An 18,357-nucleotide genomic window follows, 5' to 3' on the forward strand; every position below is an offset into this window, starting at 1 on the left:
TCAGCCTTCTTTATAGTCCAACTCTCACATCCATACATGATGACTGGAAAAACCACAGCCTTGACTAGACGGACCTTTGTTGGCAAAGTAATGTCTCTGCCTTTTAATATGCTGTCTAGCTTGGTCATAATTTTTCTTCCAAGGAGTGTCTTTTAATTTCATTGCTGCATTCGCCATCTGCAGTGATTTTGGAGCCCAGAAAAATAAAGTCTGACACTGTTTCCCCATCTATTTCCCATGAAGTGATGGGACCAGATGCCATGATCTTCATTTTCTGAATGTTGAGCTTTAAGCCAAGTTTTTCACTCTCCTCTTTCACGTTCATCATGAGGCTCTTTAGTTCTTCTTCACTTTCTGCCATAAGGGTGGTGTCATCTGCATATCTGAGGTTACTGATATTTCTCCCGGACAGAGGCTTCTTTTTTTTTGGTTAAATAAGACATGACCTTTCTCAGGTCAGAACCTTGAGAAATACACTTGCTCATGACCAACAGAACTGAGTAACTTTCTCCCGGGGCATTACCCCAGAGGAGGGATAGAGCATTTGACGGAGCCTGCTCAAATGCTCTAGGTCACCTTGGTTCACTTCAGGCTCCCTAGAAGAGAGGGACACAGGCAACTTTGAGGGACCTGGGGAGCTTATAGCACTAGCAGTGGGTCAGCATCTGCTGAATCAGAATTGAGCTAACACTCAGCTCTCACCTAAGGGGGCACTATGAACTCTTCATGGCTCTTTAGCTTTAGTTTCCTTATCCTTGTAGCCACCTTCTGCTGCCTTCTGAAGATGATGAAACTGAGTCCCACAGGAGGGACATGATTTATCCAAAGGCACCCAGCTAGTTAAATGCAGAAATAGCATTAGAATTCAGGATCAGTGCTTTTTCATTTATGAATTTGCACTTAATTTTCATGCTCCTAGATCTCAATCTTCTCAGTTTCAAAACTCTTCAATTATTGGGCTCCAAAGAGGAGAGTGAAAAAGTTGGCTTAAAGCTCAACATTCAGAAAACCAAGATCATGGCATCCGGTCCCATCACTTCATGGCAAATAGATGGAGAAACAGTGGAAACAGCGGCTGACATTATTTTTTTGGGCTCCAAAAAATCATTGCAGATGGTGACTGCAGCCATGAAATTAAAAGACACTTACTCCTTGGAAAAAAAGTTATGACCAAGCTAGACAGCATATTAAAAAGCAGGGACATTACTTTGCCAACAAAGGTCCATCTTGTCAAGGCTATGGTTTTTCCAGTAGTCATGTATGGATGTAAGGGTTGGACTATAAAGAAGGCTGAGTGGCGAAGAATTGATGCTTCTCCAACTGTGGTGTTGGAGAAGACTCTTGAGAATCCCCTGGACTGCAAGGAAATCCAACCAGTCCATCCTAAAGGAGATCAGTCCTGGGTGTTCATTGGAAGGACTGATGTTGAAGCTGAAACTCCAATACTTTGGCCACCTGATGTGAAGAGCTGACTCATTTGAAAAGATCCTGATGCTGTGAAAGATTGAAGGCAGGAGGAGAAAGGGATGACGACAGAGGGTGAGATGGTTGGATGGCATCACCGAGTCAATGGGCATGAGTTTGGGTAAACTCCAGGAGTTGGTGATGGATTGGGAGGCCTGGCGGGCTGCGGTCCATGGGTTTGCAAAGAGTCGGATACGACTGAGCAACTGAACTGAACTGAACTTGGTGGAGAAAAGATTCCATGGATTATTTAAGTAAGTGGCAGCATCAAATTCTACTGCTGGGTAGGAAACATGGACACAAAAGGAAAAGTCAACACCTGAATATAATCAATCTGATTGAAGGGAATGTTCCAGGGCTCTATTGCTAGCTCTTGTAGAAATTACTTAGCAATGAGATAAATGATGCTCCTTTTGATTGTGCAAATAAATTTGCATTAGAGCTTTATTAAATACAATGAATAAGGCATTGATTTACTAATTTATTCATTAATGATAAAATTTCTGGCAAGACTAATCCCAGAATCTTTCAACCCTTCCTTCTTTTATGTTCAAACACTTCTGTTCACTTACATTTCTCTATTATCTCTATTATTTTTCCTTCTTTTCATTGTATTCCCTGTCAGATGAACCTAGACAATAAAGAGATTACCTTGACTAAAGAAATGGGGAAATTGGAACACATAGGTGTTAGAGATTGCTTAATAAAGAGGAAGTTAGGACTTTATGTCACTCATGCATATCTTCCATTTAGCCAACTCTGTCAAATCTAAATAAGCAACACAGAGGCAGAATATGCTGCCCATCAGGATAAGGTATTATTTATTTATTTGGCTGCACCATGTGGCATATGGGATCCTAGTTCCCTGTCCAGGGATTGAACCCACACCCTCTGGACTAGAATCACAGAGTCTTAACCACTGGATTGCCAAGGATGCCCCCAGGATAAGGTACTATTCTTATTATGTAGAACCATACTGCCTCTATCTTATTTATAAAGGAATTTACCTGTAAGTAATATCAAAGATTTCATTTTTTGTTTGTGAGCAAAATTTCTAAAGGGCATTCATAAAAGAGAAAAGACATAGAGCAAATGGGCAGAAATAAGTAATCATTTTTAGTATGATGTATAAAAAGTCTTTCCTGCAGGCCTCAGTCTATATATCTATGAAACTGGCACAATAATTATGTTTTTCACAAGACTCAAGAGTCTGTGGAAAACTAAGATACTTCAGAAGGTGATTTACATCACCTTGTCTTTAGCACACTGTGCAGACATAACTGAAACAGAGGGCAGCTAATATTTACTGAGCATTGTAAGTGCCAGGGACATATTATCACCGCCCCCTCCCCAGCCCTATGAAGTAGGAACTATTTTTATTCTCATATAGATGAGGAAGCTGAAGCAGTGAGAGGTAAACTTGTCCAAAGTTGCCAAGCCCAGTAGCCTAGTTCTTCCATTGGAGACGCCATGCCCATGGGCATGGGAGAGGCTTCCTTTGTTTCTCTGAGAGGTGGTTTTGTGGTTTGCACAGGGCTAAAGCAGAAGACCCTGATGCTGGGAGGGACTGGGGGCAGGAGGAGAAGGGGACGACAGAGGATGAGATGGCTGGATGGCATCATTGACTCGATGCACATGAGTTTGGGTGAACTCCGGGAGTTGGTGATGGACAGAGAGGCCTGGCGTGCTGCGATTCATGGGGTCGCGGAGAGTCGGACACGACTGAGCGACTGAACTGAAGAGAACGCGGACATACCATTCTGAAATCCTCTTCGAACTTGAAAGCCCCGCCTCCCGTGGCACAGAGCGTGGTGTGCAGGCTGGAGAAGTTCTTCTCGCTGCCCATCTGGATGAACTTGTGCATCGCGCAGCTGGGGAAGCGGATGAAGTGCAGGTTCCCCTTCCGCCCACACATGGTCAAGTTTTTCAGTTCCAGGTGGACGTCTCGGATCCCGGTTTTCCCATAAGCCGTGTTAGAAGTCAAATACTTCCGGATGCTCTTTAGGTTCTCCACCTCCTCCTGCTCTTCTTCAGCTGTAATATCCTTCGGCTCAAAGTAGACCAATTTAACCAGCGTCCCACCGATATCCATGCCGAACCACGGGAACGCTAGGGGACAGAAAGAGTGGCCATGAATTCTGTACATTTGAGAAACAGTCAATGCTGAAATGCAATGGTGTCGCATATGAATGCGCATTCACCATTCAGTTTACCGGAATTCTACTATAGGTGCCTAAAAGAAGAGACAGGCGAGGTGGAACACACGCTTTAAAATGGTGCCCATGATTCTGCTTTCATCCCACTCAAGACTTGGCCTCAGAATTGACTATGAGATAAGAATAGGATTCTCTCAGGCAGTCAATTGCTGCTTGCTTCTCAGGGCTCCAGAATGTCACCAAATGGAGTGCAATTTCAATACTTAAAGATACATATTTTGCATACACTCTGGCTCCCAAAAGCTATTTTATCAAAATTTCAGCAAAAGAAACAATGATCTTACACCAGAGGAAATGCTGCTATGCCATCTGTATGTACCAAGAGATGGTATGTTGACCCCTAAGCCTCATGCTCTCTTCCCAGAGCACTCATGGATGATAATTTTCACGGTATACAATTTTTGCCTTCATGAGTTGACTTTTATACAATGTGACTCCACTGCTTCACTCAACCAAATAAATAGGAAGGAGAAAGGAGAGACAGTGGGTTATAAGAGCTGATGGGCAGACACGATGATTCCAATGGCAACAGGCTTCTCAAAAGAACAGATCGAATTACAACTCATTCCCTTCTTTACTAAGGAAGAGATTCTTCTCTCCATCTCCAGTTGCCCACCCAGAAGTCCTCACCTCAGCCCTGTGTCTCCTCCCCCATCGATTCTGATTTAATTCTTGGGGAGGACCTAGGCATGAGTATTTTTTTAAGTTCCCCAGACGGTCCAGTTTGCAGGCTTGCCAACTGCTAAACCACAAGAACCATGATCACTGACCAGGTATACAACACAGAGGCATGTTTTGTGTAATATTTTTATATATAAATACATATTTATATTTAATAAATGCTGAAGAGGCTTACCTATGACAAAATGAGTTTCCACAGTAATTATTTTTATTGTGAGGAATGGGCTCAGCTCCCTGAACAGGCTGACTTTATTTAGAGGCAACCTGGAAAATTAATACTGGACTATTGAATGCTTTGTAGTAAACACAGGGCAAACCCATATGGGAATCTGAAATTTGGAGATCCTTTTTCATCTTCCTCGGTAGACTGTATGGACTATAGCTGAACCTTACAGTAAACAGTTTACATTCTAAATCAACTATACTCAGATCTAAACTAAAAAAACACCAAAACGGAGTTTAAAGACTCAAGAAGTTAAAGTGGCTTCTTTCAAGAAGCTTATTTTATTCAGCCCTAGAGAACTGCCATTAGAGCCCTGGTCCCATTGCGCACATTATACCTAGAGATTACATTGCCAGGAACAGAACCAGTACTTAGAGGAAGTCTTCTTTCTAGGCAGCCCCACTATTTAGCCGTCTCCACTGGTAAACTGGGAAGGGAGGAGGAAGCCATTCCTGCCTAGAATCTTCTCCTGTGCTTCCCTGTTGTCATTTTAGTTCTGATCCAAGCCAGCTACTCCACACTTGGTAAGCAGTAACTCTAATGATAAATCCCAAACTCCCTCAAAGATTAAGAACAGCAGGGACTTCCCTGGTTGGTTCAGTGGCTAAGACTGTGCTCCCAATGCCAGGGGCCCGGGTTCAATCCCAGTTCAGGGAACTAGATCCCACATGCTGCAACTAAGAGTTCTCATATGCCATAACTAGAGATCCTGCGTGCCTCAGTGAAGATCAAAGATCCCTCATGCCACAACTAAGACCTGGTGCAGCTATATAAATAATTTTTTTTTTTCAAAAACGTATTAAGAGAAGCAAATTCCAGTAACTAGACTGTTAACAAATGTCCTCTTATCTCTGCAGAAGTTTGCAAAGCAAATCCCACGCAGCTCCGTGTAGACTGGGAAGCTTGCCTATCCTAGCAGGAGAGAACAGAAACCTGGGAACCATTCATCCCTAGCTCACAGATGATGTTTCTTGGTCCGTTCTCTAAAGATCACTGTCAGCATGGCCCAAAGCGTGCATGCGCGGGTGCTCAGCCACTTCAGCTGTATCCAACTCTTTGCGATCCCATGGACTGCAGCTCCTCCGCCCATGGGATTCTCCAGGCAAGAAAACTGGAGTGGGTTGCCATACCCTCTGCCAGGAGATCTTCCCAACCCAGGAATTGAACCCATGTCTCTTACGCCTACCTGCATTGGCATGAGGGTTCTTTACCACTAGCGCCACCTGGGAAGCCCAACCCACAGTGTAATAGGTAAAGTCCCAATTCAGGATTCTGAACAACTGCTTCCTAGAAGCAGCACTAGCTCACATGAACTCCCTTCACCTCTCTGGATCGCAATTTCCTTATCTGTGAAAAGAATGGACTATGTAAGAATGGACTCCAGTTCCCTCCCTCCCATAAACTTCCCAAGGATTTTTTTTTTTTAAGAAACACATACACAAAAATCACAACCACTCACAATCAAATAGGCCAACCAGAGCCCTAGTTTTAAACCCCACTGAAATATACTGTATGTCAACAGGTGCCCGGTTATGCAATTGAGGTTGCAGGTATAATCCATTCTTGTCTAAGTAGGAAAGACACCTACTACTGAACAGGATGGGAGAAGTGTATTTTGGAACACTGCTAGGATAACCATTTTTGACAGACTCTGCCAACATCTATTAAAAGCACACATACATTTTAAAATGCAGTTAATTCCTCTCTTGGACCATATTTTTTAAAGGACCAGTTGAGGATGGGTATAAAGAAGTTTACTGCACCCCTTCTTGTTGACTAGTCACCAAGTTGTGTCCAACTCTTTCATGACCCCATAGACTGAAGCTAGCAAGGCTCCTCTGTCCATGGGATTCTGCAGGCAAGAATACTGGAGTGGATTGCCATTTCCTTCTCCAGGAGATCTTCCTGACCCGGAGATCAAACCCATGTCTCCTGCACTGCAGGCAGATTCTTTAACACTGAGCTACCTGGGAAGCCCACTGCACCCCTTACAGTGGCCAAATTTAAGAAAAACAAAAAAAGCAAGATCAAAACAAATTTGGAAACAACACACATGCCCTTTAACAGAGAAACTTCAATAAAGTATGACTTTCCAAACCATGGGATATTAGGCAGACATTAGAAAGAATGAATGAGATCTCTACTAGAGATACCCCCAATCTTCTATGAATGAGAAAAATGAGATACCTAGCAGTGTAAATAACTTATTAACTCCATCTGGTTTGGAAAAAAAGGAAGGGAGAAAGGAAAAGAGGAAGGAGGAACAAAGGACAGTGGCAGGCAGGTGGAAGGCAGACCCCAAGTGTTTATGATTATATGAGCCCAGAGGAAGGGAGAGAAGGCCACCCCTTCAGGTTGTTTATATTGTCAGAGGATGGTGGGATAAGTAGATTGTATAGGTAGAGGCTAGAAGTCAGAGAAAAGCATGAGAAAATTCTATACTTAGAACTTTTAGTACATGAAGAAGTAACATAAGAATTCAGTGATAACGGAAAATAAGACATCTTAGTGCAGAATAGACAGAACAAGTTCTATGTAACCCAGAAAAGCTCCTGTGGCCTTTATATGGTTAGCTGTTGTTAATTTAAGTACAGGCAACTGAAAAGAGGTCTCCCTTTTTAAAATGTGTCTAGGGACAGCTAAGCATTTTATAAATTATTTATAATTCCAGTTTCTTTTTCCTGCGTCACCTCCTCCATTTCAAAGCTTTTGTTAGCAACTCAGCAAAACAGTGGGGAAAGTGTAGAGTTTTGAAAATTCAGTTAAATGTCATATCAGCAGGGTTACCTTACCTTGGGTTAAGGTAAAAGGGAATAAGGATCAGAAAACTATAGTTTAAACGGCAATAGAAATTGCTTTCACTTATTATATTCATTCCTTACCTTCATAAAAAATTAAATGCTCTTCTATTCACATTTTAATGCTTTTATAGGATACTATCATATTTTAAATGTTCGGTTTTATTTATCTTCCTGATAAAGGGCTACCTAAACGATAGTTCCCATATACAAGCTGTGGTTGGAGACAGAGAGACAGGGAAAAAAGAAATCCAAATGCAGGCACCATCCATGACTCATGTTTTCTTTAATCCAGGGTATGCAGACGCTTTGATAAATTCAGCTGAACCACTGGTACTGGTGGGGGGGGGGGTTCAGGATGGGGAACACATGTATACCTGTGGTGGATTCATGTTGATGTATGGCAAAACCGATACAATACTGTAAAGTAATTAACCTCCAATTAAAATAAGTAAATTTTTTTTTAAAAAAAGAATCTCTTCTGTGTTTGCCAGAAGTGATGCTCCTTCTAGATACAGAATGTCTGCACTCACTCTTTACTCCTCCCTTTTAAACCCAGATGCTTTTTTTTTTTTCAGTTCAGAAGCCTCTAGATCAAGAGGACCCACACCTAGAGTTGATGTTGAAATGACTTTGTTTCCCCCCTAATTTAGGGCCAACTGTGCATCATCTAGGTTCTTTGACTGGGTAGGACCGTGGGGTTCTCTCCTTTGGGGAGGACATGAGCATTTCCCGTGGAGGAAGGAGAGTGAGCCAAATACCTGGGAATCAGAACAGCACCTTGTGGTGGTCACCAGTGCTGCTGGTCCCCTTCCCTCCTGGCCTGCGGGGTCACACTGCAGGTCCTGGCCGTTTTCTAATGGAGCTGGGCAACATGCCTAATCTAGCTAGTGAGTTGGGAATGGAAATGGTGTGTGTTACCTTCAGGCAAGAACACTTAGGGTGAGTGTCAGAGCCTGCAGAACTCCTTCCCTGTTACCATAACCAGCAGAATTCAAGATAATGTTTGTTCCATCAGTGCGGACGTAGAATGAAGATGAAGCAGACTGGAGCCTCGGTCACTGTCAATGGACTTACACTGTGAAGGAGAAATAAACCTTTGTTGTTTTAAGGTACTGAGATTTGGGGGTTGTTACTGCAGGATGTTACTACAAGACCTTTTAGAACCAAAAAAGATGTCCTTTTCATTATAGGGGACTGGAATGCAAAAGTAGAAAGTCAAGAAACACCTGGAGTAACGGGCAAATTTGGCCTTGGAATACGGAATGAAGCAGGGCAAAGACTAATAGAGTTTTGCCAAGAAAATGCATTGGTCATAGCAAACACCCTCTTCCAACAACACAAGAGAAGACTCTACACATGGACATCACCAGATGGTCAACACCGAAATCAGATTGACTATATTCTTTGCAGCCAAAGATGGAGAAGCTCTATACAGTCAACAAAAACAAGACCAGGAGCTGACTGTGGCTCAGATCATGAACTCCTTATTGCCAAATTCAGACTCAAATTGAAGAAAGTAGGGAAAACCGCTAGACCATTCAGATTTGACCTAAATCAAATCCCTTATGATTATACAGTGGAAGTGAGAAATAGATTTAAGGGCCTAGATCTGATAGATAGAGTGCCTGATGAACTATGGAATGAGGTTCATGACATTGTACAGGAGACAGGGATCAAGACCATCCCCATGGAAAAGAAATGCAAAAAAACACAATGGCTGTCTGGGGAGGCCTTACAAATAGCTGTGAAAAGAGAGGCAAAAAGCAAAGGAGAAAAGGAAAGATATAAGCATCTGAATGCAGAGTTCCAGAGAATAGCAAGAAGAGATAAGAAAACCTTCTTCAGCGATCAGTGCAAAGAAATAGAGGAAAACAACAGAATGGGAAAGACTAGAGATCTCTTCAAGGAAATCAGAGATACCAAGGGAACATTTCATGCAAAGATGGGCTCGATAAAGGACAGAAATGGTATGGACCTAACAGAAGCAGAAGATATTAAGAAGAGGTGGCAAGAATACACAGAAGAACTGTACAAAAAAGATCTTCATGACCCAGATAATCATGATGGTATGATCACTCATCTAGAGCCAGACATCCTGGAATGTGAAGTCAAGTGGGCCTTAGAAAGCATCACTACGAACAAAGATAGTGGAGGTGATGGAATTCCAGTTGAGCTATTTCAAATTCTGAAAGATGATGCTGTGAAAGTGCTGCACTCAATATGCCAGCAAATTTGGAAAACTCAGCAGTGGCCACAGGACTGGAAAAGGTCAGTTTTCATTCCAATCCCAAAGAAAGGCAATGCCAAAGAATGCTCAAACTACTGCACAATTGCACTCATCTCGCTAGTAAAATAATGCTCAAAATTCTCCAAGCCAGGCTTCAGCAATACGTGAACTGTGAACTCCCTGATGTTCAAGCTGGTTTTAGTAAAGGCAGAGGAACCAGAGATCAAATTGCCAACATCTGCTGGATCATTGAAAAAGCAAGAGAGTTCCAGAAAAACATCTATTTCTGCTTTATTGACTATGCCAAAGCCTTTGACTGTGTGGATCACAATAAACTGTGGAAAATTCTGAGAGAGATGGGAATACCAGACCACCTGACCTGCCTCTTGAGAAATCTGTATGCAGGTCAAGAAGCAACAGTTCGAACTGGACATGGAACAACAGACTGGTTCCAAATAGGAAAAGGAGTACATCTAGGCTGTATGTTGTCACCCTGCTTATTTAACTTCTATGCAGAGTACATCACAAGAAACGCTGGACTGGAAGAAACACAAGCTGGAATCAAGATTGCCATGGGAAATATCAATAACCTCAGATATGCAGATGACACCACCCTTATGGCAGAAAGTGAAGAGGAGCTAAAAAGCCTCTTGATGAAAGTCAAAGAGGAGAGTGAAAAAGTTGGCTTAAAGGTCAACATTCAGAAAACAAAGATCATGGCATCCAGTCCCATCACTTCATGGGAAATAGATGGGGAAACAGTGTCAGACTTTATTTTTTGGGGCTCCAAAATCACTGCAGATGGTGACTGCAGCCATGAAATTAAAAGACGCTTACTCCTTGGAAGAAAAGTTATGACCAACCTAGATAGTATATTCAAAAGCAGAGACATTACTTTGCCGACTAAGGCCCGTCTAGTCAAGGCTATGGTTTTTCCAGTGGTCATGTATGGATGTGAGAGTTGGACTGTGAAGAAAGCTGAGTGCCGAAGAGTTGATGCTTTTGAACTGTGGTGTTGGAGAAGACTCTCGAGAGTCCCTTGGACTGCAAGGAGATCCAACCAGTCTATTCTGAAGGAGATCAGGCCTGGGATTTCTTTGGAAGGAATGATGCTAAAGCTGAAACTCCAGTACATTGGCCACCTCATGCGAAGAGTTGACTCATTGGAAAAGACTCTGATGCTGGGAGGGATTGGGGGCAGGAGGAGAAGGGGACGACAGAGGATGAGATGGCTGGATGGCATCACTGACTCGATGGACGTGCATCTGAGTGAACTCCGGGAGTTGGTGATGGACAGGGAGGCCTGGCTGCTTCGATTCATGGGGTCGCAAAGAGTCAGACACGACTGAGCGACTGAACTGAACTGAACTGAAGATGAAGTAGACTAACCCAACTAACTAAGTGAAAGAGAAGTTGCTCAGTCGTGTCTGACTCTTTACGACCCCATGGACACCAGGCTCCTCCATCTGTGGGATTTTCTAGGGAAGAGTACTGGAGTGGGTTGCCACTTCCTTCTCCAGGGATTCTTTCTGGCCCAGGGATCGAACCCAGGTCTCCTGCATTGTAGACAGATGCTTTACCAATTCTTACATTTCATCATCCCAATTACACATATACAAAGTCCTCCAAAAGCACAGCTTTAACAGCAGAAAATATAAGAGTTGAAAACCTAAGAACTATTTAAGGACGTTGAAGAAACTGGTAAATGTAAAATTTAATAAAAGGGTTTCCATAACATTTTGAAGAAACCCATAATTATTGTACACAGAGCAGTCTGCTAAACATTAAATACTCTATGCAAAGAAACTTGAGTCATGGTTTCTTTTAAATTAATGCATACCAGATTTCTTGAAATTTTAGTCACATTGCAACCCACTCCAGTATTCTTGCCTGGAGAATCCCCATGGACAGAGGAACCTGGCAAGCTACAGTCCATGGGGTTGCAAAGAGTCGGACACAACTGAGCGACTAAGCAAAGCACAGCACAAAGGTATCAGAACACAAGCAATTCCAGAGTAGGAATGGGAATATAAACAGTTGCAATCCTTCCTCTGGGCTATTTGGAAATTTATACTAAAAAGCGCCAGATTCCTATGCCCTTTGATACACTGCCCTATAATTATGCATGCATTCAAAAATTTATCTTAAAAATCATTAAGTTTTACAACTACTACTACTAAGGAAATGAATTTCATGTCCAAAAATAAAAGGTTGGTTATAGATGATTATCCATTAACACGAAGGAACAATATATCACCATCAAAATGATTTTATAAGATAGAAATTAATGACGTGAGGAGAACGTTCATTATATATTATTAGGTGAAAAGTGCGGGTGATTAAGTGGTACATTTTGTATGATTACAGTTTTGTGTAAAAATGAAACAGTTACTTGTTCCCAAAAAACAAGACTAGAAACTTCAGGCCAAAATGTTAACAGGCATTATGGATAGTGTGTGCTAAGTCACTTCAGTCCTTTCCAGCTCTGCAACTCTGTGGACCAGAGCCCACCAGGCTCCTCTGTTCGGATACTGGAGTGGGTTGGTGTGCCCTCCTCCAGGGGATCTTCCTGACCCAGGGATCGAATCCACATCTCTTATGCCTACCTGCATTGGCAGGCAGGTTCTTTACCACTAGCACCGTGTGGGAAGCTGTTACAGTGGGCTTATGGTTTTACTCTTCTGGCTTTGCTGATAGGATGTTTTTCATTTTTTACAATCAATATGTTTAATCTTCATAAGCAGAGTTATTTTATAAGTCTCAATCAAAAACTTCTCTGTCATGATGCAAAAGCAAAAAAAAAAAAGTTTTAATTTCACTTCAATGAACAGAGAGCAGATCTCTGGTCTTGCTCATGAAAAAGTGTGCCTGCATTTCCTCATCTCAACAATTTGGATTACTCATCTCAACAATTGCTTTCTCAAGCAATATTCTGCTCATGTCAAGCCTGTTACCAAAATCTAAGATGGCACTATAAAGAGGATGTGATACATACATATACACACACACACACACACACACACACACACACACACACACAATGGAATAGTACTCAGTCAAAATAAAAGAATCAAATGTTGCTCTTTGCAGCAACGTGGATGGACTTGGAAAGTATTATGCTTAGTGAAATAACTAAACCAGAGAAAGACAAATACTGTATGCTACCCCTTATATGCGGAATCTAAAAAATAAAACAAACTAGTAAATATAACAAAAAAGAAACAGACTCACAGATATAGATCACAAACTAGCAGATACCAGTGGGGAGACAGGGGCAAGAAAGGGGTAGGAGAGTGAAAGGTATAAATCATTAGGTATAGTAAGTTGCAAGGATATGCTGTACAGCACATAGAATGTAACCTATATTTTGTAATAACTATAAATGGACTATAACCTCTAAAATGTGTGAATCACTATATTGTACACCTTTAACTTACATAATATTGTACGGCAACTATATTTCAATTTAAAAGGTTGAAAAAAAAAAAAAAAAAAAAAAGAGGGACTTCCTTGGCTGTCCAGTGGCTAAGACTTCACATTCCAACACAGGGTGTGCAGGCTCCATCCCTGGTTGGGGAGCTAAAATCCCACGTAACTTGCAGTCAAAAACCCAAAGCATAAACAACAGCAGCAATAGTGTAACAAAATCAATAAAGACTTTAAAAATGGTCCACATTAAAAAAAAAAAAATTAAAAAAAAGAAAAGGAATGACAGGGAAAGCCTGACACTCAAGAGCAGAGCTGTTTAGCTAGTTAGATGCTTGACATCACCAGGGTTCTTTCAGGTAGGAAGAGACCTGATTTCCCCCACTGTTGGCAAGGCACACCCTTGACACCCTGAGTGTTAAACTTGGAATTAAGAACACACCTAAGAAAGCACAGGTATGTTTGTGGGAATGGATCACCATGGCAAAGGGCCCACATCCCTGTGTGACCATAGCTTTTCTTCTTCTGACAAGCCCGAGATACCCATCCATTTTCTCCCTCTCTCCCAGACAGGTGCAAAAGAACCAAAGGGCCGATCATATTCTCATATGCAAAAGGGGAACAGAATAGTGAGAAGAGTCCTTTCAGAGAATAATCCTTTCAGAACTCCCGAGGCAAGTAGAAGTAGTACCACAACAGTCACCAGAACTAACTTCTGGATTTCACCACCTCTGCCATACAGGCGCTCCAGTTAACCGTTAGGCACCACAGGTTACATGCCTACCATATTTTAAGCAATCACAAAAAAATCAGAAGAAAACATGAATTTTCAGGTCAAAGAAAATGCTATCATACATAACAACACATCCACCTTTATAGCAACAATCGTAAAGTGCTTTTTTTTTTTTTTAATGGAGCAAGAGGCCTACAAAGTCAAGAGTGCCTGAGATACATGAGAGTGAAACTCTGTTTATATTCTCTGTGCCCAACCCCAGGTTAGAAATGCTGTGAAACCCAATCAGGGTCTACTTTGCATGTGCAGTTTGAACTGGAGCTCTATGATTTTCTTACAACTGTATTTCCCGAAAGCAACTCCCAATTTAGTATTTTATGCAACTAAATTTTAAAGTCAAATGTTTCAATTAGTTTTAAAAACTGACTGTGTAGGGATTTTCCTAGTGGTTCAAGGGCTGGGACTCTCCTATCCCACAGCAGGGGGCCTGGATTCCATCCCTGGTTGGGGAGCTAGACCCCACATGCTGCAACTAAATATCCTGCATGCGAAGATCAAAGATGCAGGGTGCTGCAACTATGATCTGGTGCAGCCAGATAAATAAGGAAAGAAAAACAAATATTTAAAAAACCTAAAAAACAACAACAAAAATCTTGACTGCCATCAACAACAGTATTTCTCGAATTTGCCTCATCATAAAAAACATCCAAGGCACTTGTTAAAAATACAGACTCCTAGGCCATCGCCTGGAGAACCTAGAGCAAGGCGACTACAGACAATGTTTTCAAGGAGGGGCCCCTGGAATTCTCACGGGTCAAGTTCAAAACCAAAGTTCTAGCTGAATCGAAACTAATGCTCTTTAACACTCTTAAGTACTGGACCACAATTTGAAAGTGACAGTCAGAGTCTGAATGAGCTGTCTTTGCTCATAACTGCCAGGGAGCTCAGGCTGCCAACTGAGGCCAATGCACGGTAATGACCCGGCTGACGTCCCCGTTCCCAGGAGGGACTTGGAAACATTGCTTGCTAATGAAATTATTTCTGGACAATTTATAACACGAGTGCCGCAGGTGATTTTCACATTTTAAATACAGCTTCTCAAGTTTCCAGTTATCATTCAACCGGGACTGAACCCAACGGACATGGGTCTAGAAATGTTACACATATAATGAAATTTCATCATGTGCTCCTCTCTTTAGTAACTTCCATTTTAAAGGTAAGCAGGCATTCTTCCATAAAGAAGTAAGCTCTGGCAACAGCACTCGTGTATTTAGGTCAGGCAGGCAAATATTCTCTGATTTGCAACCCACGGCAGAACCACATGAAATCAGAACAAACAGGTATACTAATATGAAAGTTATGTCTCTTTTTTTTTTTAAGTTAAGATTTGGGAGGGGAAAAAAAGGCCTTGCAGGGCACCACTGTGGTGGCACCAGTAAATGTATTCTTAGCCTGGATCTGGGCCAGGAGGAAGTGGGGCCAAGTTGGAGCCAGACATGCTGCTGCTGCTAAGTCGCTTTAGTCATGTCTGACTCTTAGCGACCCCATGGACTGCAGCCCACCAGGCTCCTCCACCCATGGGATTTTCCAGGCAAGAGTACTGGAGTGGGGTGCCACTGCCTTCTCCAGGAGCCAGACATGAGGGGACCCAAAATGTCAAACCCCTGAGGCTAAAACAAACTTTTCCTCAAGTCTCTTCCATGAGTTGCTGAGAGGCTCAGTGAGGTGCAATCTCTTTTCCAAGGTCTTGGAATCTCTCTCTCCATTCCACCTTCTTACAAGAAGTCAGAACAGCGAGGACTGTCACCGCAGTGCCCATCGAACTCATCTTCTAGCCCTCACCCCTGAAGTCCAGCCCTGCTTTCCTGCAACAGGTCTTAAGGAGGAGAAATGAAAGACAGGTGAAATTTGTTTCCCATTCCATTGCAATCTTCTCAGGCTGTGTGCGTGTGTGTGTATTGGGGGTGGGGGGTGGCGGGTGTGTGTGTGTGCATGTTCAGTTGTGTCCTACTCTTTGGGACCCTATGGACTGTGGCCTACCAGGCTCCTCTGTCCATGGAGTTTTCCAGGTGAGAATACTGGAGTGGGTTGCCATTTCCTCCTCCAGAGGATCTTCCTGACGCAGGGATCAAACCCGAGTCTCCTGCCTTGGTAGGAAACATTTTTCACCCCTGCACCACCTGGGGTGGCAAGAGATGTACACAATTACAGATTTTCCACGTGGTCTTCACCTTTAGTTACACCACTCTCCTCATCAGAAATGGCTTTGCCAGGGGCTCAGCGGTAAAGAATCCACCTGCAAGGCAGGAGCCATGGACTTTATCCCTGGGTTGGGAAGATCCCCTGGAGAAGGAAATGGCAACACCCTCCAGTATTCTTGCCTGGAGAATTCCATGGACATAGGAGACTGATGAGCTACAGTCCATGGGGTCACAGTCAGACACGACTTAGTGACTAAACAACAACAATTCATCAGAAACACAGTCCATGAATTTAAAAGATGCCACTGTTTGGACCATGCAGAGATGTGCCAAGGGGCCCTGAAGGCAGTGCACCTGTATGACTATCTCCAGTGTGACCGTTTCAGCCACCAGAGCTGATCCCAGTATCCACTTAAGAATGGTTCTTCCAGCTTCCTAACGCCCTGCACTGAAGCTCAAGATGGTAATCTCATTACCTCCTTAAACAAATCCCAGTTTAAATCTCCAAGAGGTTTAGCTTTGTGTCTTGACAAGCCACCAGAGCATGCTTCCTTACTCTAGGGATGCTATTGACAATTTAATACCAGGGAGTGGTTAATTAAAGAGGCTTTGGGGAGAATAGCATTGCTAGGTGGCACTGCAGAGAACAACAGGGCTACCAGAAATGAGCTTTGTTCATTAGTTTTAGCTGTGAAAGTCTGGCAAACCTTTCCGGTCTAGCTGGGTGGGGACTGAGAAAAGGTGTGCTAACTGCTTACATGGCAATATAAGCTGAAATCGAGGAGGTCACAAGGACCCTCCTTCAGTGACCTGAGACCAATTTACGTGCTTATGCCGCCACCGATTCAGTGAGCAGACACTTTGTTCTGTAGACTGGCAGGCACTATGGCGGAGTCAGGATGCAGCAGTGAACCTGGTTTCCTGCCATTACATTCTCCTCTGCAAGGACTGATCATTAAGCAAGAAGTCTGGAAAGAAGAACTGAAAATTCTGCTATGAGTGGAATTCACATTGTCCTTGTACCAGACATTACTTAATTAAAACAATCCTTTAATATTTACAAAGGGCAGCAGTTCTGTGCAGAGTTCTCTTTTGAGCACAGTAAAGTCTGACACTTCCCAGACATTCAGGAACCTTCTAATTAAACTGCAGGTAAAGTTTGAACCTACTAAATGTTTCAGAACCACAGGGTTGCTAGTGTTGGAGGGAGGTAAGGGCACTTTTTTAGGGAAATGCACATCAAAACCACAATGAGGTATTTCTTCAAACCCACTAGGATGGCTATAATTTAAAAAATGGAAAATAACAAGTGTTGATGAGGATATGGAGTAACTGGAACCCTCCTATACCGATGGTCAGAATATAAAACAGTGCAGTCACTTTGGAAAATAGTCTGGCAGTTTTGCAAGAGGTTAGACATAAGCTTGTCTATAATCTAGTAATTGCAGTCTTGGGTAAATACCCAAGAGAAATGAAAGCATATGACCACACAAAAATTTGTATGTAAATGATCAGAGCAGTATTACATATAATAGTCAAAAAGTGGAAACAACAGAAATGTACCTCAATTGATGAATGGATAAATAACATAGGACACGTCCATACAATGAAATATCATTTGGCAATAAAAAGGAAGGAAATACTGAAACAAACTAATACACAAGTGAAGTTTGAAAACACTATGCTAAGTGAAAAGAACCAATCGCAAAAGACCAGATATCATATGATTCCATACACATGAAACACCCACAATAGGCAAGTCTATAGAGACAAAACGATTAGTAGTTGTGGCAGCCCACTCTAGTACTCTTGCCTGGAAAATCCCATGGATGGAGGAGCCTGGTGGGCTATAGTCCATGGGGTCGCTAAGAGTCAGACACGACTGAGCGACTTCACTTTCACTTTTCACTTTCATGCATTGGAGAAGGAAATGGCAACCCATTCCAGTGTTCTTGCCTGGAGAATCCCAGGGATGGTGGAGCCTGGTGGGCCGCCGTCTATGGGGTCGCACAGAGTCAGACACGACTGAAGAGACTTAGCAGCAGCAGCAGCAGCAGCAGCAGGATTAGGAGTTGTAGGAGAAAAGGGGAATGATTGCTAATCAGGTTTTGTTAGGGGGTGATGATGTAGCCTAAATTGTGTTAATGGTTTCACTGTGAATATGCTGAAAACCACTGAACTGGGCACTTTAAACGGGTGAATTGTATGTGTATATGTCTCAATAAAGCAGATTTCATAACATATATAAAGCTCTGACCCAATCCATGCATTTTACCAGTGACTTTTAAGATATAAATGCCAAATCATAGTTTTTGAAGGAAATCTTTCTAAAATGCATGACTCACTTCTCATATTCTTAAAGAAACATGAAGAAAATCTTAGCTC

The 18,357-nt window shown here is 42.5% G+C and overlaps 1 protein-coding gene across 4 annotated transcripts in view; it reads right to left on the minus strand.

Annotated features, from left to right (window-relative positions):
- PANK1 (pantothenate kinase 1) overlaps positions 1-18,357 on the minus strand; it is a 107,978-nt gene that overhangs the window by 20,949 nt on the left and 68,672 nt on the right. For all 4 annotated transcript variants that reach the window (XM_040254723.1, XM_040254724.1, XM_040254721.1 and 1 more), the window contains one exon: positions 3,221-3,573. In XM_040254723.1, the coding sequence (XP_040110657.1) occupies positions 3,221-3,556 (336 nt within the window). In that variant the 5' untranslated portion in view covers positions 3,557-3,573. The remainder of the gene's footprint in view (positions 1-3,220; positions 3,574-18,357) is intronic.

This window comes from Oryx dammah, unplaced genomic scaffold, assembly GCF_014754425.2.
Source record: "Oryx dammah isolate SB20612 unplaced genomic scaffold, SCBI_Odam_1.1 HiC_scaffold_14, whole genome shotgun sequence".
NCBI classification, from domain to species: domain Eukaryota; kingdom Metazoa; phylum Chordata; class Mammalia; order Artiodactyla; family Bovidae; genus Oryx; species Oryx dammah.